At 39.7% G+C, this 24,724-nt stretch overlaps 2 protein-coding genes across 5 annotated transcripts in view; one reads left to right on the top strand and one right to left on the bottom strand.

Moving 5' to 3' along the window:
• Positions 1-2,412: 2,412 nt before the first annotated feature.
• On the bottom strand, positions 2,413-20,670 carry BLZF1 (basic leucine zipper nuclear factor 1). 2 transcript variants are annotated; one of them, XM_069094729.1, is made up of 7 exons: positions 20,514-20,670; positions 17,973-18,049; positions 13,904-14,346; positions 9,393-9,592; positions 7,332-7,460; positions 4,745-4,964; positions 2,413-3,665 (listed from the first exon to the last, which is right to left on the bottom strand). In XM_069094729.1, exons 2-7 carry the CDS (start codon positions 18,001-18,003, stop codon positions 3,483-3,485), a joined length of 1,206 nt encoding a protein of 401 aa, XP_068950830.1. In that variant the 5' UTR covers positions 18,004-18,049; positions 20,514-20,670; the 3' UTR covers positions 2,413-3,482. The 2 variants fall into 2 exon arrangements, with proteins under 2 accessions (XP_068950830.1, XP_068950831.1); XM_069094730.1 differs by having other exon boundaries at positions 20,509-20,647.
• NME7 (NME/NM23 family member 7) overlaps positions 20,671-24,724 on the top strand; it is a 190,540-nt gene continuing 186,486 nt past the window's right edge. The window contains exon 1 of one of the 3 annotated variants that reach the window (XM_069094736.1): positions 20,671-20,694. Coding sequence is in view for 1 of the 3 variants with exons in the window: in XM_069094731.1 (XP_068950832.1) it covers positions 21,118-21,120 (3 nt within the window). In the remaining 2 variants the exon portion in view is untranslated. Of the gene's footprint in view, positions 20,695-20,961; positions 21,121-21,472; positions 21,687-24,724 lie in introns of those variants that run through there. The other 2 variants (XM_069094731.1, XM_069094734.1) reach the window with 2 other exon arrangements.

Raw genomic sequence — 24,724 nt, 5'->3', positions numbered from 1 at the left:
TCATGTAGATTCTACATGGTCTTTCTGTTGCATGCTTTGTAGTTGCAAACTAGAGACAAGTGTCATGGATGATTTCCTGGGTTTGAGCATCAGGAAAAGATGGGTTCAAATTCTGCCTCAGACACTACTTGTTATTTTGGGCAAGTCACTTAGCTGCTCATGGCCTCTGTTCCTCACCTGTCAAATAAGGGGATTGGAGTAGATGGTATCTAATGTTCCTTATAATACTATGTATTTGGTTTGATGATTCTCTTCTTCACTCTTCATTGTGAAACCACCATTTTGATGTGATTATTGAAACTAGTAATGTGCAAGTGTACATTTTTGCCCTAATCTTCATGTACACCTGACTCATTGTTGGTCAATGGTATGTGGGTGTGGACTGGACAAAGGCAATTTGACTCTTCTGGACAATTCTCTGGTCAAACTGTGGTCATTTTCTGATACCTTCTTGATCTCTAAGCTGTAGGTGATATATGCCTTTGCCTTTTTTGCATTGTGTGCAGTCTTTACCACACATTTTCATTTTACTAAAGTTCATGTCAAAGCCTATCACCTTAATTTCTGCAGCTATTGCAGCTTTTCTTGGAGTTCCTGAATGACACTTATAAAGAAAAAAAAAATCTTAAAACAGATATCTTAAATTATGTTATTTTTTCCCCTTTTTATCAGCCTAATGTTTTCTTTTTTTAAAACAATTATTTTTAGTTTTCAACATTCACTTCCATAAAATTTTGAGTTATAAATTTTCTCCCTATCCCTCCCCCCACCCCAAGACAGTGTGCAATCTGATATAGGCTTTCCATATACATTCATATTAAACATATTTTCACATTAGTAATGTTGTAAAGAAGGATTAAAACCAATGAGAGAAACCACAAGAAAGAAGAAACAACAAACAAGAGTGAATAGTATGCTTTGATCTGCATTCAGACTCCATAGTTGTTTTTCTGCGTGGATAGCATTTTTCTTCATGAGCCTTGGAGTTGTCTCAGATCCTTACATTGCTAAGAGATAAGTCATCAAAGTTAGTTAAAGAATAACATTGCTGTTATTTTGTACAATGTTCTGGTTCTACTCACTCCACTCAGCATCAGTTCATGTAAGTCTTTCCAGGTTTTTTCTGAAGTCTGCCTGGTTATTATTTCTTATGGAACAATAGTAATAGTATTCCATTGCATTCATATACTACAACTCATTCACACATTCTGCAGTTGACGGGCATCCCCTCAGTTTCCAGTTTTTGGCTACCACAAAAAGAGCAATTACGTTTTTTTAATGGAGCTTCCAGAAATGTCTCCAAAGTAGCCATAGTTAGGGGAAGCTCTTTGTAGTCCAGTTGCTTCAGTCATGTCTGACTCTTCATGACCCCATTTGGGGTTTTCTTGATAAAGACTCTAGAGTGGTTTGCCATTCCTTTTTCAGCTCATTTGGCAGATGAGAAATGGAAGCAAAAAGGGTTAAGTGACTTGCCCAGGGTTACATAACTATTAAGTATCTGAGACCAGATTTGAACTCAGGAAGATGTCTTCCTGACCCCAGGCCCGGCACTCCATCCACCTAGTTGCCTGAGGCTATACACCCATGTAAAATACTTTATGGGTACTGTTTTGGCATGCTTTTCCATGAACTTGGAGGGTAAAATCTCACCTAGTTTTCAAAAACTTACAACATAATTGTATTTTGGCTTCAGAAAAGATGGGAAAAATCTAAGCTTTTCATGAGATTTGGGAACTAGGATAAGCAAGCAGTTACAAATCATCTGATTCTAATAAAATGGTAAATGAGTAATTTATAAATGTGAAGATTATGTCTACAATACTAATTTAAAAGCCTTTAGTTTTGAAATGGTGAAATTAATGATAATCTGAAACAAGTTAATTCCTGGAAGATGTTCACTACATACATTAAAATTCACATTCAAAACTTTTTAAACATTGGCATGAATTGGTTGTACTATTTCTGTGATAGTAATACACATTTCAAAGTTACAACCTTTATGTGTTTGCTCCTAAGAAATAGACTACTTCTTGTATCTTGTATTTGAGATATTTCTGGTTCTAAGAATGTTATATATATAATCAAACTGATGTTTTAATCTAAGTTCAAAGTACCAAAAAAGCAGACCATGATTATGCAAATGTTTGCATAATCATGAAAAATAATTTTGCCTGTCAAAGATGACTAGTTTCTATCAGTTTTATCATCTCCTTGATTTATTTCTCTTATACCACCTATAGTGTGATTAGCTACACAGTTTAAACAACTATAAGCATATAAAGAAATGTTTTAAAAATCACAGTTAAAAGGCTGTGAGGAGATAAACAATTGGGGAGGAACTGGTTTTCATTCTGAGCTAGATCAGAGCACCAACATTCCTGGTAAACATTACATTAAAAATAAACAAAGTAGTTTTACCATTGCAAAAAGTAAATACATTTATTGCCATTGGAAACAATAAATTAATTCAAATACTGTGGACAGAAATTATTATTTGGTTGACAAAAACATACATATTCGATGCATCATATTTATACCTGACCATTGAAGATTTCTCTTCTAATAGGCACTTCTGTAACTCATCTGCATGATTTGGTATAATTATATAGGAGACTAATTTAAATGAATCCTGTACTCTGGTATAAAATGACAACTGTTTTTGAAAGGTCAACCACTGATACATGACATTAATACAATGCTAAAACAAAATTTCAACTGATGGGCTGAGTTTCTTCTTTGGGTTTATAAAGACATTAATGGTCTATTATGTTACAATTTTTTAAAAAATCATGCGGCACAGGATCTTTCAAATAGAAAAAGTCTCTTAAAGTCCTATGACTTGGATCTGTACAAACCAAGACCAGAATATTTCTTTTAAAAAAACAAGTAAAATATATGTTCAATATCACCACTATTGTGCACCACATTTGCCACAGTTCAGCTTAATGGTTAAAACTGTCTCTTCTTTATTGGTCTCACACAACAATCTGAAAAACCCCTAATATCATATGTACACTTGCACTGAACATAACCTTCTTATCAATTATTTATTTAGAACCACATAGGCATTACACTTTTTCCCCCCCTTCCAGTAAGGTAAACACTTTTCAAGACTGCCTATGGCATGCTTTCTCAGGGACCTATAAACTGGTAAAAATCAATGTAGACATTTTGGAGAGATATTAAAATCCCAACTACCAAGAGAATTGCAGGATTATAAACTTTAAAAGCACAGTATGAAGCTTTGGAAAGCTTGTGTTACTGGTGATTAATATTTTTAGTTTTGTGCTTTTTATACCCTGAGTAGATAACTATGAAAAAGATCTAAAGTTTAATACATGGACGTTCTTTGGATAAATCCAATATATAAGTAGAAAGAGTACCATTACATGGTATCCTAACAAGACCCTAGCTCCAAAACAGATAACTCTAGTATTACAAAGAGATTCTAGGACATTGGGAAGACATTGATTTGACTCCTTTTAAAGGGCGATAAGTTCTCCCCGGCAGTGATTGCAGCAGTTGAAAGTTATATTTTCATATCTCGTATATGGATGAAATCGTCCAATATTTTTTTTTGTAGAAAGCAAAGTGGCTGGTGAAGACTCTGAAAATACTTCAGATGAGCTTTCTGTACAGGTAGCTGGATCTAAAATTCGCAGAATCTAAGGGAAATAAAAGCCATGATGAGATGCAAATTATTGTTTCAATATTAGAATAATAAAAATGACACATTGAAAAGGAATTGCTCTAAAAGTTCTTAGACTCATCATTATTATATAACTACTATTAATGATTTAGTGAGCAAGATGAGTGTTAAGTGTTAGGTAAGAAGATTAAAAAGTTCACAAATTAACAATGATGCCTAGTTACAGTACCATGTACCTAGAGAATATCCAATAAATAACAAATCATAGTGAAATTAATGGATCCCCCCCACCCACATCTTAAAACAAACACTCATATTTCATTGGGCATTGCGTTTGGGGGAGTGAGGAGTTTGAACAACAACAATAATAATTTAAAAACTCATATATGATGGTTTTTTATTTTATTTTGCTTTTTGGAGGGGGGAAGTTAGAGCAATCAGGTTTAAGTGACTTGCCCAAGGTCACATGCCTAGTTTTTTGTGCGTTAAGTGTCTGAGGCTGCATTTGAATTCAGGTCCTCCTGACTCCAGGGCTAGTGCTCTACTCACTGTGCCACCTACACCTAGCCACCTCATGATGTTTTTTTTTAATCTATAAAATCATTTAAAGTACAATAGTTGTTTTTTTTCACCTAATACTCAACAGAAAAAAAATGTTAGGCAAAACTGGAGTGATTCACAGGTAACCACAAAGACCTCAGAGATGAATGTCCTGGCTCAGAGAATTCTTTCTCAGAAAAGAAATATGTCCAGAGGTGTTAGTGAGGAACAGCAGAAATTCTAGGTGACCACACACTATACATTTAGTATCTATGTTATAACCAGAGAAGTTAAATGAGACAAGCATGTCTGTCTGGATTCCCTCCAGGAATCTAACTTTTCTTACCTTTTCTTGGAGATTAGTGATAATGATTTCTACCCCTACATATTTTATAGATGAGGAAAAAGTGTCCCAAAGGGTACCTTGACCAAGGTCCCCTCACCAGGTCTAGAACCCAGGGCTCTTGATTTCAAGGCTGGTGTTTTCCCCTAACAACTGCCGGCTTTCACTCTCCCTTTCTCAAAGCTCAAAAGTTGATGGCCTTGAAAACTTACTGTTTCAGCCATTTTCTCTGCTGGAGTACTACAGAATTCAAATGGAGGGGAAGACTTTTTTGTATTCTTGTTGCCAACGTTTCCAAGGAGATGGGAATTCAGTGCTGTGGCCAGTCTGTGATTTGTTGATGCTAGCTCTGCAGTGCTGTGGGGCTGTTCGCTAGGGTAGTAAGTCTGCTCTCTACCCCACTGCAAAGAAACCAAGAGTTCTTCTAATAATCTGCAAGAGAAACATACATAGAACATTAATATGACAGCTAATTACAAGCCAGGTATACGAGATAAATGGGAAACATTTGTTTGGATTTGTATAATGCTTCTCCACTATAGAGTTCCAATAAAGCATAAGAAAAATCCAGACAAAGCAGATAAATGGTACCTGGCATTTATATATAGCACCTCCAAGTTTTCAAGATGTATATATCTGTTCTTATGGAGTTATATGCATATTTAACTTATGCAAATTCACCTACATGACATTTGGGCAAAAGCGGCACAAGACAATTTAAATAGCGTAATTCTACCCAGCTCATGCCATCTCATGCCCAATGAGTAGCTCAGAGTGAGTGTACCATCGTGTGAGCACCTTGCTATGCTGAAGGAACGTTTGTCCTCTCTACAGACTGCCTACGTGTTTTATGTAGGCTGGTGGATCTAAGAAGAGGATCAGTCTCACTTGGCTCTCCTGGCTTTCCTGGGCAGCTAGAGCGCCCCTGCTATAAGCGCTGCCTTTTATTCAAGCCCACTTTTACCTCATGGTGAAACAGGGAGAAGAGATGGTTGTGTGGTAGTGTGATCCTCTTCTTTCTCTGAGAAGCCCTTTGTCCTCTAAATACATGGCTTGGCTTGGTTTTCCCTTTGAGGAGAAGTCTTGATTACAACATCTTTTCTGATCAGAAGCTTAAGTGGGTGCAGTGAAAAATAAAACTGATATTCAGCTACTTCCACAGCCACCATCTCAGATCCATCTGACCTTTCTTACTAGCTATCACTGTTGAATGGCACACTATTATACTTGATGAGAAATCAAAAGGATGTTCAAGAGTGATTTCAGTTTGGTGTTTTTTACTATACACAGTTTCTCTAGGCCCTAAAACTCTTCCAACAACGCCATGTGGGATCATTTTCATTTTACATATAGATAAACGGAAGCTCGGAACTTGACCATGGCCATACAGTTGTGTGGTTTATCCTTCATTCTTTTTTTTTTGCTTTTTGGAGGGGGAGGAAGGACAGTTGGGGTTAAGTGACTTGCTCAAGGTTACACGGCTAGTGTGTCAGGTGTCTGAGGTCAGATTTGAACTCAGGTCCTCCTGACTCCAGGGCAGGTGCTCTATTCACTGTGCCACCTAGCCACCCCTTGTCCTTCATTCTTGAAGAAAACCATGACATCAGGGGTGATGACATCACTTGCAAATGACTTTAAGTGAGGGAGGGTTGTGCAAAGTCACTGGCCTCACTTCTTCCTCCAGAGCCATCTGGGTTCAGTGACCAGATTTCAATCAGGATGACTGGGGCCATACAGTAGTAACTGAAAGAGGCAGAGTCTGAAATTAGGTGGTCCTGGCTCTCTCACAACATGCTATTTCCCCCATTACAATAGGTGGGGCCCTCTGAATAATAATATATGCGCCTCCCATTAAAACTACCTAGTTGACAGTTGAGGATCTAGCATGCAATAGATGATATTTTCATAGTCATGATATAATATGGAACAGCATAATATAAAATTTGGAATAAATATTAGAAGTCTTTAATAACTGCTAGTGTGTCCATCCAACACATCCATCTCCTATCCTCTACGCACATGGTCACAACCCCAGTTAAGGTTTTCATGACTTCTTGCCTCCACTATTACAATAGCCTAACAGGTCTGCCTCTAGCCTCCTCCTTCCAGCCTAACCTCCACACAGCTGCCAAACTTCAATTCCTAAAGCATCAGTCTGACCATGTCCCTTCCTGACTTAAGAAGCTACAGTGACTCTACTGGGTCTAAGAGAAACTGCAAACTCTTAAATGTTCAGCATTTAAAGCCCTACACAGTCAGGCTTCAGTCTATTTTTACTGATTACATTTATTACTCCCCCAACTGAAAGTGGGTAAATTAAAGTAGAAAACTGCTTGAGGTCTGAGACTAATTATTTTTGACTTTGTACCCCAAATAACTATAAAACACACAGCAAATGCTTAATAAATGCATGCTGACCTGAATTAAATGTGTAAAATTACACCAGACTTGTAAGAAGGTAAACTGGTAACAAAGTGCCCTGAAGCCTGAAATTCTCTATTTAGAAGCCTGTAGGGAAGATTCCCTGTGATAGTCCTCTGCATCATCTCAAAGAGCTTTCTGGAGGAAGTGGGCCAGCTACCTCTCAAAGCACATTCCATCCGCATTTGTCCTTAAAGATTCATTCCAACACAGATGGAGTCTCAATTAGAATGCAACCCCCCTGGAGCATGGAGAAGGCTTCTGATTTCTTGTGGAAACTTCAGCCCCGTGAGACCCAGTCTAACAAGTGAACAAATGTAGACAGAAGTCCAAAGAGAAGCCTGAGTTATGGGAGAACACAACCCAATGGCGGCTTACTTCTGAGTCACAATCATTTCCTGCCGGAATTGTTCCCGTTCACTGAGGAGATCCTGAATAGCACTCTGGGCATCCCGGCTTTGACGCTGTAAAGCTGCTCTGGCGTTAGTTAACTCGTCAGCCATAACCCTGCAAAAGATTACATATCTCATAAATGAAATGTTTAAAAATACACAAAAAAACAACACCACAACACTTAATAACTTTACAATTGACACAAAGAAATTTTAATATAGATGGAGATATCTTTAAAAATTTTGATTAAAAATTTCAAGTTGGTGCTTTTGAAAGGCATCCAGTTAAAGTTAGGGAAAAGACTACAACATGAGTATGATGATTCCTAAAGGTATCTGTCATTCTTATTCTGCAATTATCAAGTTTACTTAAATTTGTGTCTGTCATCCATCCTGGCCCCTTCTTCCCAACAACTACCTGAATCACAATTAAGGTCTTAGACTGAGCTTTTTCACTAAGACCAAAGAATACTATAAAGTGGAAATGATTTTGAAATTAAAGTCTTGTGTGGACTCAGAAATTTAAATATAATAGCAACAAGGATTTGACAAGAGATAGCAATTCTTTTCAAATGTTAGAGGGCAAATTAAAAAATTAAAAAAAAAGTCTCAGCAACAAGCTTTTCAAAGGCTATATATAAAGCATAAGTAGAATTTTAAACTGCTCAATGGAAATCAATGAATGTTTAGCTTTTTGTAAAATCAACACAACTACAAACTTATCTTTCTTTAAAAAGTCATTCTATATTAGGACAATTAGAATATAACTCATTTTAAAATCTTTGGTGAATGATCTTTCACAGATATGAAGCACGGGATACTATTTTTAAGCATTCCTTCCATACTGTACAGTGCTCAGTTAAAAATTTTTTTTTGCAGGGCGGGGGGCAGTAGGGGTACAAATTAGATCTGTAATTTCACTGTATAGGGGACTTTGTACTGAAACTCCCTCTACTAATGCAACTCAGTACTGCTCTGCCCAGAGTCACACAGCCATCTGTGTCAAAGGCTGGAATTGAACTAGGGGTTCCTGATGATTAGGCCAGTTTTCCAGTCATAATTCTACACTTCCCCTCCCAGAGGTCTGCTTCAAGTGTTATCCAAGCTTCTCCAGATGACCCACAAGCATAGCTTCTTGTGGAATTCTTTATAATGAGGATGCCTCTATTTATATTCTTAACATTGTTAAATTTTATTTGCAATATAAAAAAAAAAATCGAACACCTCAGGAGTGTTCTCAAAAGCAGCGGCAGCAGCTCTACTAGTTTTCCTAAGTCTGCTAAGTGTCCTCCCTCCGCAATCCAAAGTCTAAGAGTAGGGGGTACAATGTTGTGTGGACACAAGTCATTCAGATTTGTGGTTCTGGAACAAGTCTATAATTCACATTAGTTCTCAATAGATTTACTGACAGTTTAGCCACCTGGAGAGGCAGTACTAGGAAAAGTCTTAAAAGGACCTGGCTTTGCTGTGGAGCTTATCATTCCATCATCACATATAAGTGAGGCCCATTTCCCTCATCTGGCAATCTGTCCCCATCCTCATTTTTACAATGAAGATAATAAAACCTTCATTGCTAACCTCAGAAAATCAAATGAAAATCATAAATGCAAAATACTTCACAACTGGTGTTTGTCTTTTGTTTTTGAAGAGGACCATGCCATCAGGAAGATGATGCCACGCCCTGCAAATTAACTGAATTTAAGTGAGGGGGGGCTGTGCAAAGTCACCAGCCTCACTTTCTCCTTCAAAACCGTCTGAGTCCAGTGGCCAGATAGATCAGGATGACTGGAGATAGCCCCACTCCATAACTCAGCAAAGTAATAAATAAATGTATGTTATTAATGTAGGAGAAAGTATATCCTGTAGCAGCTACAATGTGTTCTAACATCTCTAAGTTAAAGTTTCTAAGATAATATTCTTATAAATCTCTAAATTCAAAGTTTCAATATTTTTCAATAATGAATTATGCTTTTGTGTGTCTATTCAAGGTCAAAGGCTTGAAATTCTCAAAGAACTAGCAAAATGGTCATGTGAGATAGCATAATACCTGCTTGCTAGAAATTTACTTCGCCACACATCACACTGTATCGACATGCGTTCTAACTGTTCAGAGAGCTGAGCTGTGTTCCGGCCCAGGGCCTCATTTTCTAAAATAAGCTGATTTTTCTCACGAGCCAAACGTTCAAAGTGATACTGCAGATCATCCCCAACAGAAGCCACTAGCAATTTCTTTAATTCACGATTTACCTAGAAAAGAACATCAACAATAGTTCAACAACAAAGACTAATTAGTGAAATAATTAAAAGAATTAACTTTAATGATATAACATGGAACAGGCTTCTAAGATAAAAGGTTCAGCAGTGGAAATGTTATATAACAAAGGATTATGTTCACCAGGAACATCCTAGAATATCTTAATGTTCTGAACTTCAAATCCAAGCCACACGAGACTTCTATCTGATCATCCAAGTTTTGGTATAAATGTAAACTCAAGTCAAACGGCACAAACCATGAATTTTTGGAGGTCAGAAATGATGCCTTATTTTTCCCTGTGCCTAGTAAAAGTACACTACACACAGGGAAGTTTATTCAGTGAAGAAAATCACTAATATTTTACTGGTGAGAGTATTCCTCTAATCAATACAGACTACACTGCTCTCTCCCCCCCCCAAAAAAAAACCCCTCAGGAAATGGTCTTGAAGAATTGCTATGGCTGAAAAATCTATCATCCCCTAGCCACTCTGGCAATGAGTTTACCTAAATTTAGTTATTCCCCTCTAAATAAGAACTACTGATTTTACACAGTGGTTTACACTCTATATTCTAGCCAGAAGGCTCATACTCTACTATCAACACAAGGGAAAGAATGAATCTTTACTCAGTCACAAAGATTAAAACTGTACATGCACAACCAATGGCTCCTTAAACTTTCCTCTCTCCTAACTTGCCCATGTCACAGGTAAACACTGTCTTCTGATGACAAGGTTTCAGAGTCAGTCTTCCTTAGCTCCTCAGTCTTCTTCCCCAGCCCACAGTGAATCAGTTTCCCAGTCTGGTTGATTCTTCCTTCACAACACCTCTTGTATGTATCCATCCCTTTCTCTCTGCTTATATTGCCACTACCCCAAGGCGGGCCCTCATCACTTCTTACCTACTGCAACAGCCTCCTAACTGGTTTCCCTGTCTCTAATCTCTTCCCCTCTCCCTCCTCCACATAGCTGCCAAAGTGATATTCCTAAAGCAGAAGTCATCCCCCTCATCAAACACTTCCATGGCTTCCTGCTGCCTCCATGATAAAATGCCAACTCCAGAATCAACTTCCCTTGAAGCCCTTCACAATCGGCCTTCAGTGCACTTTCCCAGGCTTCTTACTCATTTCTGCCCCTAGGAAGCCTGTGCTTCAGCAAATCTGGCTTCCCTTTCCCCTGGGTGCAGCCTCCCTGCTTTGGCTGGGCTTTTTCATACAGGGTCTTGGCTTCCATGCCTGGAATGCACCTTCCTCACCTCCCCAGCCTCTGTCAAACTTTGTCTCCCATGCCTCCTGCCTCACTGGGTCCTTCCTGATGCTACCAGCTATTACTATGTATAGACTTGCTACGTATTTCATATTTACTTACAGGTACGTATATGAATAAACTGGTCTCTGTGTGCTATTCCTCAGATTAAAAGCAACCCCTCCAGGGCAGGGCCCATTTCATTTGTCTTTGTGCATTCCACAGGGTAGTCACATGGCAGTACTTAATAAATGTTTGTTGATTGACTGAAGACTACCTATAATTTCCAATTGCTTATGTCACTGCTGGCCATGTTGTTAATTGCACTCTGATCTTGCTGAAATCTAACTAGGTTAAACACATGTCTGGTAGTAGACCTGTAAACTGACACCAAACCCTGCATCTTTCAACAATGACAATAACAACAACACTGCACATTTTAAAAATACTTTTAAGTTTTGCAAAGTATTTCACAGACATTATCTTGTTTGATCTGCACAATCCTGTATGGCAGGTGCTTATTATCTGTCATCCCTACTTTGTGAAGAGCCATCAGCTCAACAACCCCCCCCCCCCGCAACTGACTCTTCTGTCCTTAAGTATGCGGGAGAAACGAACGCCACACCAAATGCTTCCAGGAGGCTGCGGCTCATTGTCCTGAAGTGCTCCTTTATTGCTCACAGTAGATGTCACTACAGGAAGACACTGACATTGGCCAGAATGTCCTTTGACATCTTTAGTCTATAAACGAAGCAGGCAATAATCACCCATGTGGTCTGTTTTTCACCAGCCACTGCCTTATTTTGAGCGCTGTGAACCGTCTGGTGGTGTGAGATGCTACTGATGTGTGAATTTCTATGTGCAGAGGAGCAGCTCTGTGATCAATCAATGGCTGCTGATACGGTTATTGGTATTATTACTGTCTCCTGTAACTACAACTGCAACACCCAATTTTGGGAGATTCCTTTCCTAAGCAGAAGGCAGTTTTCCATTAAGTAGAGTCGGCTGTACTCCTTTTGGGGGTTTTGCTTGCATGCTGAGTAATGTTCTTTGAAGCACTGATGCTTGTAAATTTGCTTATTAAAAGTGCAAGTTTTTTTCCCTTTTTACAAAAGATTTTGCAAGCAAACGCTGCTCTTCTTCTACTCTTTCCCCCCATCAAGGCTGCATTTAGGATGTTTATTAGTATCCAAACAGTCAACTGCCCATCCCGAGATAACCACCACCTCCAAAACTCACTGGTCATATATCATCCTTAGGCTAATTATGGTATAATCGGTACATCACAGGCTTCCCCTGACAACAGAGGTCTACATCTGAGGCCATGGAAGGTCAGAGACTGATCAGAACTACAGAAATCCATCAACTAGTGCCTAATACTATGGCCAGTTAGTACTCAGAAAAGCTGGTCTATGAGTTTAGACAACACCACCTGACCAGTTAGCCCTCATAACTCTTCAAGAACACTTAAAGAGCAAAAGAATCTAAAAAAAAAAAATCTCCAAAAAGCAGAGCAGTTTTAGGTAAACGTGCAGGAGCAATCAATCCAGCCTCACCTCACAGTGCTGCTGAAGACATCTTACCATCCTCACATGGATATGAGTACGCATATGTGTGTACAAAAGGCCTGAAGACAAGACCTGAAGAGGCCTGGCAGGCCGAGAGGAGGGGGCCCTTGTATCTCAAAGTTTCCAAGGCAGCTGAGAGGAGCAGCTGCACTTTCTTCACTTGTTAGTCACCTGAGATCTGGCAGTCACTCCAATCCTCCCTGCAAGCTGGGGGTTGGCTCTGTTTTCCCCTTTTAGTGGTGTGGGGAGGTAATGAGAACCACAGGACTACTCCTTTGATCTGATCACCTCTTGAACCCTCACAATTAGCCTGATAATCCTATAACACTGAACCACTACTTCAATTTAAATGAGTATTTATAAATTATCTGCTTTGTGCAAAGTACATGTGAGGCAGTACAGTATGCAGTGGAGAGAGTGCTAGGCTTAGAGTCAGAAGGACCTGGGTTCAAATACTGCCTCGACTACTTCATATCTGTGTGACCAAGGCCACATTCCTTAAGCTCTCTGAGCTTCAATCCACATTCTAACATAAGTTACAGAGAGGCTGCATCCTAGCAATGTGATACAAGGGGAGTCCTCATACCAGTTAAATCACAGGTTCCTAAAGTAGATGTGTTTCACAGGAGGCACTGGAGTGTTTGGACTCAGGCCTCTAACCCGCAAGGAACACCAACTATGCCAATTGTTAGATAGAAGAGCACTCGGGAGGGCTGCTAGCAGGTGTTCTAGCACTGGTATGGGTTCACTCTTGATCCGGGCAGACAGGAAGGGAGTCATAATAAGGGAATAAATAAGCTCGCTTACTTTATTCCAGTCTAGTCTTCTCAAGAGGATTGTTGATAACAGGAATACTAACTCCTACAGCTTCCCTAATCATCCTTGAAGGGGCAGGCAAGAAGGGGGGCAGCTACCCGAACATCTCGATGGGGTCAGCTGAGACAGGCACAGCATTCCAGCTTGTGCACTCCCCTACATTACCTTAAGCCTTGATGGGGGTCAGTCAAGACACGCTCAGCATTACACTGTCATGTTCCCCTATGGGTTTCCCACTTACTGACCAGAGCCCAGTTGCTTTACAGGGCAACAGACAAAGAAGGCATCTTGCCAACACTAAACTCACAAGTTAACTTAAGCAATATTGTCATTCAGCACAAGGGTAGTAAAAATCACCCATATCTCACTGCGTAAGCAAAGTGGAGATGTTTTACAAGTCACAAGCCGGGGAAATATTATTTAACACCTGTAAACTAGAGATTGCCATGGCCACGGAGCCTTGAAACTACAATCTAAAAAGAATAACAAAATCCTCCTTACTTACAAGATGTACATGCAAAGAGTCTGCAAGGCATGAGATTTACAAGGACCTTAAACATGAATGGGGTCAGAAGACCCACCTAGAACTACTATAACATAAAAGAGAATGTAACAAGTACAAAGAACTGGCTTTGGAGGCTCCAGTGGAAAGAGTGCCATTGCTTGAGGCTGTTCTCACCTCTGTCTGCACGCGGAGTTGGTTAGAAAGCCCTTCTTTGTCCTGCAGCAATCTCCTTTCAGAGTTCCTGAGGTTTTCCACTCTGTTTTTAAGCTCTGCTACTTCTTTTCTGGGATCTACAACTCCATCTGACTGACTTACAAGTTCTCCTTTGTAATGTTCCAGAGATTTAACCAGTTTGGCATTTTTGGCAGGGATGTTGTGGGTTATAGCAGCTTTGGGAACTAATATTCGAACAGCTTCAACTTCCATTGCTTTGTCGGGGATAATCTTGCCCAGCTGGAGCACTCCTGGGCTCAGTGATGGAACCAGCTTCTTTCTTGGGCTTTGAAGGCTGTGACAGCTCTGGGGATGGGCTTCAGGGGTGACTTCCACGGACTTAGGTGGCTGCTCAGTTTCCATTCCATCTCCAGCTCCACGGATTGGTACTGAAGGAGGGCTTACTATCATGTGGAAAACAAAGGGCAAACATTTACTAATAAAATCATTCTGCTTTGTTTTATAATTCAGAATTACTAATAAAAAATAATTCATAGTTAGCATTTATATAGTGTTTTAAGGTTTTCAAAGTTCCTTACAAATATCATCTCATTTTATCCTCAAAACAATCCCGGAAGGTAGGAGCTATTATTATCCTCATTATACTGATGAGGAAATTGAGGCACAGAGAGGTTAAGAGACCCACCTAGGAAGTGTCTGAGGCAGGTGTTGAAGTCTGCCTGACTTCAAGTTAAGAGCTCTAGCTACTGCTCTATCTAAAGACACTTGTCAAATACATATATTTTGGTTGACATCTCTTTTTACTAGATTTTTCATAAGTAAACAGTCTCCCTTTCTTTACCTATACCAGTAAATATTATACTAGCCACAGAAATATAGTGTTAGCCTGCATTTCCCCAAATAGGATCACTTTATCTTTGGCAACTCCTGGGAGTTTTTCTTATTTTTTATTTTGGAATATGTGAAGAATTCAGTGTAAGAGTAAACACTATATGCCAAAAAACATCACCCGCTGCATTATACAACTATGCTTAACTGTCAGCACATTCATATTCTTTAGACACTACTTTTACCACATCAATTCTCTGTTCAAAACCTTTAATGATTCTTTCATTCAAAGAAGAAAAAGATATGAATCCTCAGAGTGAGGATCAGAGCTATCCACCTGGCCCTATTTCATAATCTTGAAACAAAAACCTTCTATATGAGTCAGCAATTTAAGGAAACCTAAAATTATTAATGTCTCCAAACTACTCAGACTGATGCCATTAAATTATGCAGAACTAAGTTACATGTAAATAAGACTGTAAGCATTTACTCAGTTTTATTCTATTATATGGGGGAAAAAAAGCTCAAGGTAAGGTAATGATTGGTCTCTTTACTTTCAGAAATACCCCATACTTACTTCTATCTGTAGTAGTCATACCCCACTCTTCCTGGAATGGCCTCATTTTTTTCCTTCCTAGTTAATTCCTACTCATACTCATACTGAATCCCATCTCCTTCTCTATCTAATGCTGGCTGTTCCAGACCATAGTGATCTCTGTCTTCTGAACTCCAGAAGCACAATGCTGGCTATATTGTTCTATTCTGGCATGTAAACTTAGGTTTTATCACCTTATAATTGCTTCATGTCTCTCCATGAGTCTAAGCTCTCAAGGACAACAGGACTGTATCTTATGCTTCTTTTATATCCTGTATGATGCCTAATTGTCCTGAATTCATATTAAATCTTTGGTAAGTATCAGTTGACTGAAACTGGCCTTCTCCTTATGTGTTAAAATTAGCACAGAAAATAAAAACCATTTATAGTTCATATTATTTCCTTCCACCTTGTCTTAAAGTGAATAAACCAGGAAAAGCTTAACATTGTCATTCTCTTGAGAAAGAAAGTACATTATTTACTAAATGCAGTGTTTTGGAGCTTAGCAAAATGTGATAAGATAGACTAAGAAATGCCTGGACATTCTGAGTATGTAGTTGAGCCGAACCATGAAGTCTCGTATTAACATATTCAATAACATCCCATTTATCTAAAGGTCAGATTTCCAGTAATGTCAGTCATCCCAAACACAGCCAAACCCTGCCTCCCCAAAAACCCCCAACAATAAAAACAAAAAAAAGCCACAGAAGCAAAAATAGGAATCTGAAATAGTTGTCACAAAGACCCCAACCTTAATTCCAGCTTCTGAGTCACCCTGCCTGTCATTTCACATGGTGTACTCTGCATATAAGTTAAATAAGTAACAATATACAGCCTTGTTGTATTCCTTTTCCAATCTTAAATTGGAAATCAATTAAAGTCAGTTGTTCCATGTTCAGTTCTAATTGTTGCTTCTTGCACCACATACAGGTTCCTCAGGAGACAAGTAAGATGATCTGATACTCCTATCTCTTTGAGGACTTGCCACATTTTGTTGTGCTCCACAAAGTCAAAGGCTTTAGTTTAGTCAACGAAGTAGGAGAAGATGTTTTTATGGAACTCTCTTGCTTTCTCCATAATTCTGATCAAGCAAAGGAAACAGTGAAGAAAGAGTCAGATAACTGGAGAAGAAGTAGAGAGCAATATCAAGGGAAAAGAGAGTATTCCAAGATGATTGATAGGGTCAAGAACTCAAGAAGAATGAGGACTTAGAAAAAGCCACTGGGATGGCAATAAGAATGATTTTTGGTAATTTTGGATAGTAGGTCTTGTAAAGTGGAGGATTCAGAAGTAGGATTGCAAGGGGAAGAGAAGTGAGCAGGAGTGAAGAATGAGAGGACAGGAGCAGAGATGGCTCCTTGAAGTTTGGTTGTGAAACTGCTTCTAGGAGTACTATATAGGGCAGATTCTCTTTACCTCCTAGTCTCTGAAACATCTTTCATTCCTTCCTTTAAGGACTGATTAAAATTCTACCTTGTACTTGAGGTCTTGCCTGGTTTATTAAATATAAAGTACAAATGCATTATAGGCATGATCTCTTCTGAACTGGAGCCTGTTTTATCTGATGTCCCTCAATTCTGAATATGTTTTGCTATTTATTTTAATTCTGTGGGGAACAATCTTTAGAGAGCTCCTTCCCTCTTCTTTGGCACCTCTGCCTATTGAAATTCCACTTACTCTTTGAGGTCAAGTTTAAATATTTCTCCCTCACAGAACATTCTCTGAGCTTTCCAATCACCTTTCCTTTACCTGAACTGCAAAAACATTCTGTACCTTTTTTTATGGAGATGAACACATTCAGCCTTGTAGTATGTTTATTTGTGTACCTATAATGCCAAGGTAGGCTGTAAGCACCTTAAGGGCTGAAACTGCTACATTCCTCTCTTTATTTTCTTTAAAGTCTATCAAAGGACTTTTGAGAAGGTGTTCAAAAGATACTTGGTTGAGTTCACATAATAAAGATGTTCCTAAAACGTTACAGAGACATCTACATGCATATACATATAAAATTTCTGCAAATCAATTCATAATTTAAAGACATTAGGGAAGTCTGCTACTTAACGGGGAATTTTACTGCAAATCCTTCCATCGTGAAAAAGATCACCCCTTAACTTTTATTTAAATGTAATTTTCGGGTGGCTAGGTGGCACAGTGAATAGGGCACTGACCCTGGAGTCAAGAGGACTTGAGTTCAAATCTGGCCTTAGACACTTAACACAAATACTAGCCATGTGACCTTGGGCAAGTCACTTAACCTCAATTGCCCTCAAAAAGCAAAAAAAAAAGTAATTTTCATAGGTAGGATTTGCTTAATTCAGGATATTTGTACCATCATGTATATCTGTTATTTGTTACGTATTTGCAAACTTCATTTAGTCCACATCAATCTTCTAGTAGAGAGAAAGCACATCTGAAAAATGTGCTTTTATACCACCTAACAAAACCACAACCATGTATTGTGATAACATTTAATACTTTGTTGTCCAATCATCTAAATTACAAATGTATTCTTATATGGACACTTTGCTACAAGAAACTTGATCCCTTATAGTTCTCTTTCCATGCGAAATAGAGCTAACTAGGTCTCAATTTTCTCCATGCAGCTCTTAAGTTCTACTTTTTTATTATGCATGAAAAAATACTTACCTTTGACTTCAGTGCTTTCAAGGGAAGACATTTTTCCTTATCCAAAGGGCTTTACCTGAAGACTGCTGCTGAAAAATCTAGAAATGTATAAATATAAAAGAATGAACAAAATATAAGTTAATTTGGCAACTGTCTCCTTACCTGAAATATTTAATCTGTTAACTGTTTCTGCAATGAGATTACATGTACTCCAGGTACCTCTGAAATTCATTACTTTATGTGACATAATCTCATAGATTATCTTGTAGTGCTGGTCAGACATTTGGACTATTCTTTTCAATTCTGCACAGCATCTTTAGGTAAAACATTAACAAACTGTTGCTGGAGGCAGCATAGTGTAATGAATAGAGAGCCAGAATTGAAACTAGAAAGACCTGAGTTCAAGTCTCAGCTTTGACATGTATTCATTGTGTGACCCAGGGCAAGTCCCTTAACCCCTCAGTGCTCTAGCCAAATTCTTTAACTATGAGTTACAGAGAAGGCAAAGCTTTGGGGGAGTTCCCTTTACCAATAAATAAAATAACAGTATCAGTTCTATCCCTATCCGGAGAAGAGCTATGAGGTTAGTAACAAATGCTTGAGAAAATTAAGAAGGGTTAGATTCACAAAAAGACTTGGGAGAAGATAATATTTATCCTCTAATATTTGAAGTATAGTCATTAAGAGGGAGGATAAAGTTTATTCTGCTTGGTTCTAGAGAGCAGAACAAGGCCAAGCAGTAAACATCATGGCATGGCAGATTTTTGTTCAGAATAACTTCTTTGCAATTAAGGCTGTCTGAAAAAAAGAATAAGTTTTGGCCACAAGCTATGAATTCTCTATTTTTGGAAAAGATAAAGTAGAGGCTTAAGTGCAACTTGTCTAAGATGCTAGAGAAGAGATTCATGCCTCAGGAAGAGGGCTGGACTAGGGAACAACTGTTTTTTTTGACATGGAAGGGACCTTAGAAAGGTCAATGCAGTCCTATAAAGCTGAGGATCAAAGAAGTTAAATTATTCTCCTGAGGTGAATTACAGGTCAAGGAACTAAAACAAAATCCAAGTATTCTGATTCAATCGATTGTTCGTTCACCTATGCTAGTGGTTTTCAAATTCTTCCTAATATAAGAATTTCTCTTTTAATGTAAAAAAAAAAGATTAGATTTCACATGATAGTAATCATTCATCTTAGTATTTGCTTATTGAAAAAATACAAAATAATAAAAACGCTAGAAATTAAATACTACTTTCAGACATTTATATTTTTAAAAATCACAATCACATTGATGTACATTTGAAACACACAAAAAAGATAAGACAGTATTTACTTTTCAGAAGGAAAGGTTACTTATGAATTATCTATACATATCATTGGGGCTTACAGGCTGGGCATGTACAATAATAGTATGGGCCTTTAAAGTATTTTCAACTCTGAAATTCTATCACCCAGAGGGATCATCAGCATGGAAAAAAGTCTGATGCAATACTGTGACCACATCAATGTCAATGTAATGACTTCCAACAATGTCATCAATGTTGACACCAATTTGTCAACACTGCACCATTTCACAATCTATACCAGGATGGGGCTTCAACTGTGTCCTCCGTCGAGGATTTAAGAAATAAATTGCTATTAATGATAACTGAGGATAATCATTAAGTATCATTTTTTTGGCCCTCAATAGGATCTAAGGCCTGAACTAATCAATCACATTGCTTTGCTCTAAAAATGCCCTTTCCTGCGTTTGTAACTTGAAAGACCAGATAAGGTCGGCAATGGGTAGTCTTTCTTTTTGTGACAGGATGCCGGGGAATTCAGAATAGTGGAATTTCTCTTACTCCATGGGGGGAGGGGCACACAGAGACAGCTTGAGATCGTAAATTTCAACTGACCCTGCTTTGTTACGACTAAGAAACATAAGGAGACCATAAATAAAACGGGACACGCACATCCTGGGATTGTCCTCAAACATATAAAATCTTTGCCAATCTTATATCAGGCAGTCAGAACTTAGGTTTTGGCTCCTCGTACCAGACAAAATGATTGTGCACATCACCTAGCCCGTCTGCGTCCTTTAACCAAACTTTCAGGTAGACACTAAGCGACGGTCAGGTATAATGAATGGCTCAGAACGGACGTGCCACTGTTACCTAGCTTTGGGGTAGGAGGGACATGATAAACATCTTCTCTTGTACCGCAGGGTTCCCCCCAGATCACGATCTTTCCTCAATGCTGATCTATGGGGAAGGGGGTCCAAGACCCTACCTCCTAGGCAAAAGCATAACGTCCTCCACCCGAAACCTTCTTTCCAGAACTTCCCGCGGTAAAAGATGCCCACCATGACTACCACAAAGAAGGAGGCGCTGAAAGCACGGAAAAGGACGAGGATCCTGATAAGTCTTTTTTCTGGCCCCGCAGATTTGGGAAACAGGATTCCCGGGCTCAAGCCCTGCCTACACTGCCCACTCAATCCCGATTAGTGACCCATGACTCTCCTCCCACTGCCCATCAACCTCTACCATTCCCCGTACTGAAAGCCGTATAGGGGGCTGCTGACCTTACCGTAGATTTCACTGAGTTGTTTTCCCCACTTTTCCCTGCCTGGGACGCCCAGCCGCCCGCGGCCGTATCCGAATATCCTAGCTTCTCTTTCTTCTCTGACTCCTTCCGGCCTCTAGGAGATTCGCTTCCGGGTTATCCCCATCTGACAACGGAAATATCGTTTCGGGATGCTGTACTAAGGGTATGTTTAAACCAAATGATAATGGCGTGGGGCATCAGTCACGAAAACTAGAGGCGACTACCTCCCCAAACTAATAGTTACGGGAATGTTTGTCTCTCCGGGCTCTTTAATAGCCTTCACTTCCGGGTCAATCAGGTATAACGCAGAAGAGGGGATGTTGGCGATTGGAGGGTGGTGTCACGTCGCCTAGAGCGACAGCGTGGAATGGGCGGGCAATTCAAAGGAAGGGGGCGGGACCTCGACCCGACTGACTGCTGAGAAGCCCCGGGAAGGGGCGGGGTGGAGGAAAGAGATGAAAGAAGAGCGAGTAGCGGCTTGTGGGCGGAGCTTGGTTGCCACAGTAACTGGGAAACTGGGAATACCTCCAGAGCTTCCTGCGCGGTAACTGACAAGTAGGTTCGTGGTGTCGGAGGCCTTGACGCCATGGTGAGTGTGGGGAGATCCAGCAAGCCGCGCCTTTTAGACCTCGGGCTGTTGCCACCCCATCACTTCCAGGTTCCCCCAGGGCTTGGGACGGCTGGGAGGGAGTGAGCCGCCCTGGTTCCACTCGCCTTTTGTCTTAGCTTCCCCACTGGCGCTTCCAGGCTCCCAAGGATACTCCCCTCCCCTGGAAGGGAGCGGGGAGGAGAGGAGAAGATGACGTCATGGGGAATTTCCTCGGGAGCAGGCCCCTCCTGCCTCCGGGCCTTCGCCCTCATTTTTTCTGCCTGGCCTGCTTTTCTTTCCCCAGCCCGTGTCAGCATCAGGGATTCCATGGGTCCTGTGACTATCACCATCACCATCTCCATCCCTAGTTTAAGGCACGCGATTCTAGGCGAGTTCTGCTCTCAGCTGCGTTATATGACCTCCCCAGTCTTCCCGATAGGAGCGTTTATATAGCGCTCAACTTGGCAAACCTTACAGCACTGTATAAATACTACCTGTTATCAATTCTTAAAATTCTCAAAGCACTTTGCAGATTACTCATTTTACACTCACAGCATCCCTGAGAGGTAGGTGTCTTTATTTTTTTGTCATCCTCACTTTGCATTTTAGGAAACTGAAACAGAGTAACCTGCTAGGGTCCTAGGGCCAAAAAGTGTCTGAGGCTGCATTTGAACTCAAGTCCTCCTAACTGCAACACTGTCCACTGTACCACCTGGCTGCATGCAATTCTATTCAGATGAGTAGCACCATGGTAGTCTAAACTATTCCAGACCCTGAGAGTATCCATGTAATGAGATGAGAAACAGTATTCGGATCTGTGTAATGAGATGTATGGCTGGGCCATATGATCTAATTGAAAGTCACTACTTGTCTTAATTGAAAGGAAGAAAGTGAGAATTACTGGCTTTTTCTTGCATGTATTTTTAAATCTGTTTTCCCGCATTTTAAAGCCTGCACTTTGTAGATTAATGTGGTGAACTACTGTATCCATGTCCCATTTCTTAATAGCTAGACATTTATATATCATGTTAAGGTTTGCGAAATGCTTTACATATATCTCATTTTATCCTCACAGTCCCTGGAGGGAGGTGCTGTTATGACTCCTATTTTACAGGTGAAGAAACTGAGGCCAGGATAGCTAACTAGTTGTAAAATTGTGGCCCATGCCGCATGATTTATGAGGTATGAATAAGTTCAGTGAGTAATTCAGAAAGGAAATAAGAGCATATGATAAAAAATGATATCTTGCCTAGGGTCACAGATCCTTAGGCCTGTATTTGAACTTAGGTCTATCCTGACTCCAAGACCAGCATTCTGTTCAGTTTCACCTGCCTTTTTTTTTTTCTGTGTGTGTGTTTTGGAAGTGTAACAGCTCAGTCAAGCTTTGTCGTCAAGCCTTGTGGAAAGGAAGTGAGGCTTTTAACAAAAGGGAAAACCTAAGGATGTGCTTTATTGTAAAGACAGTTGTTGGAGGTGTATATGGTGGTGAGAGTTGGAATTTTGTACCTTTTCCAATTTATTTACATTTGATAATAATGAATAAATATTTTTCATCCACTTAGTTTTTAAAAGTTTGTATAGCTGGGATGAATTCTTTTGAATGATAATGACACTCATTCAGCACGCTCTGAAACGTTCCATACTCGATTTGGTTCATCCCAGTGTCTTCTGAAAATGAGAATATTTGGAGGATTGTAGAAGGTGGCACAGTGGAAGGGGTGCTGAGTCAGGAACACCAGGGTCCAATTGAAGCCTTAGATCTGTGACCCTGGGCAAGTCACTTAACCTCTGTGTGCCTCTATTTCCTTAACTGTCAGATGGGGATAATAATATAACTTACCTCCCAGGGTCATTGTGAGGATGAAATGAGATAATTGTAAAGTTCTCAGCATAGTGCCTGTCACAAAGTAGGAGCTTAATAAATGTTGACTTCCTTCATTTGCCATCTCTGGTGAAGTCCTTTTTCATTTCTTCTCTGCTCTGGACATTTCCCAAGACAGTGTCAAACACCTATTTTATGGCTCACTTGATATAATCAGTTCAATTAAGTGTCAGTCACATGCAAGTCTTGGTGTTTGGTCCTGGAGATACAGCAACAAAACAAAACAGACCCTTCCCTCAAGAAGCTTACATTCTGTTGGAGGAGGTAACACATACACAATCAATACATAAATACAACATAACCTGTTGAGATGAGCCACTAACAGTTGGGACCAGGTGGAGTCTGGGAAACAAAGCATTGTGTGAATTCAGCAAAGAGAGAACGCTTTGTGGTTGTTACAAAGGAAGAACTTTGTAATGGTTTCCAGGAGTATCAGTTCACTATTGTGCTCAAACCTTAAATCCATGCCTCTTTGCAAATCCAGCTTCCAGTAGTGGTGTATTTTAAATATTTTACCTTTAAAGTGCTTAAATGACATTGCAGCTATTCAAACCTCTTTATCTTCTCATACCTGCCTATAGTGTTTGTATTCCTGGGGACCTTGCCTGAATACTTCTGTTGTGATCTCTCCTTACTCTTGCTTAGCCTTTTCTACATTCCTTTTTTGGGGGGGATATTTTTATTGACACTCAGTGTTTAATGGCCCCAGTGTCCATTATATTTTGTCATATAATTTTAAAATGACAGTTTGCTTATGGCATTAGTGATGCAGTGGAAAGGGCTCTGGATTTGGAATCAGAGGACCTGCCCCTGTGACTTCTTAAATATGTGATTTGGAGCAAATTACTTTGCCCTCTGGATTTGATTGTGTTTACTTGTGAAATGAGGGGATTGGAGTAGGTGATCTCTCACTCTGTGAGCTGAGGTTTTGATTCATGGACATTTAAAAAAGACTAGGATTTTAAACATACACCATACTGCCCAGTAGGCACCTTCCACAAAGTGCCCTGAGTTCCAATAGTCCCAGGTCCAGTCCTGTATCTGGTAGCTTGATCTTAAGAGGGTCATACTTCACTCTAGGCTCCCACCCTACAGTTAGATTGCAGGGACATTTTAGAACAAAGCTTACACATGTCATTTCCAAGTTTTCTCCTAAATTGTAGATAAGAGAGTCCCTTCTAGAAAGGGTGCTCAATGTATAATAGATACCAGGTACCAGACATCAGTTTATTCTTTCCCTGCAGAAATTGCACAAGATGTAAGGGACTCACAAGTCTATATGAACAAATACAAGAAACCGAACATACTCACACATCTCCTTCTTATGCTTCCCCTTAAAAGGGGAAACAATTTTGTAGACTGCCAAATTGATATTTTGAATTCATCTCAGACTGGTAGTCTCCAAGAAACTCAAAAAATCTGGCTCTCCTGGCTGGCCATGCATGGTTTTCTTTAGTTGCTCAGCTATACAACCATCCTGGCATTGGTTTTCTCTTCTGAGAAGCAGCCTATTAAGGAAATCTCCCACTGGGAGGGCACTGGACTTAGGAACTGGGCAACTCTCAAACCCCCCAAGGCTGGAAATGGCCATTTCTCAGGTTTGTGACCTGTTCTCAGAAAGGGGAATGGAAAAGTAGAAAAAGACAAAAGACACTAGCAGTTGGGAAATCTTGGTACTTGCAGTTGTAGGATGGCTACAAGCTACCATCATTTGTTTGCCTT

This window comes from Petaurus breviceps, unplaced genomic scaffold (genome assembly GCF_028583685.1).
Source record: "Petaurus breviceps papuanus isolate PSGF00001 unplaced genomic scaffold, PetGlider_PUasm1.0 220, whole genome shotgun sequence".
Lineage (NCBI taxonomy): Eukaryota > Metazoa > Chordata > Mammalia > Diprotodontia > Petauridae > Petaurus > Petaurus breviceps.
This window is presented reverse-complemented; position numbering and strand designations above follow the sequence as displayed.

Excerpts from the sequence above, each read along its gene's own strand:
- BLZF1 (XM_069094729.1), bottom strand. The coding sequence starts at position 18,003 with ATGTCTTCCCTTGAAAGCACTGAAGTCAAAG. Across the intron at positions 14,347-17,972 it reads TGAAAGCACTGAAGTCAAAG|TAAGCCCTCCTTCAGTACCA; the intron begins GTAAGTATTTTT and ends TCCACATGATAG. Across the intron at positions 7,461-9,392 it reads AGTAAATTTCTAGCAAGCAG|GGTTATGGCTGACGAGTTAA; the intron begins GTATTATGCTAT and ends AATCTTTTGCAG.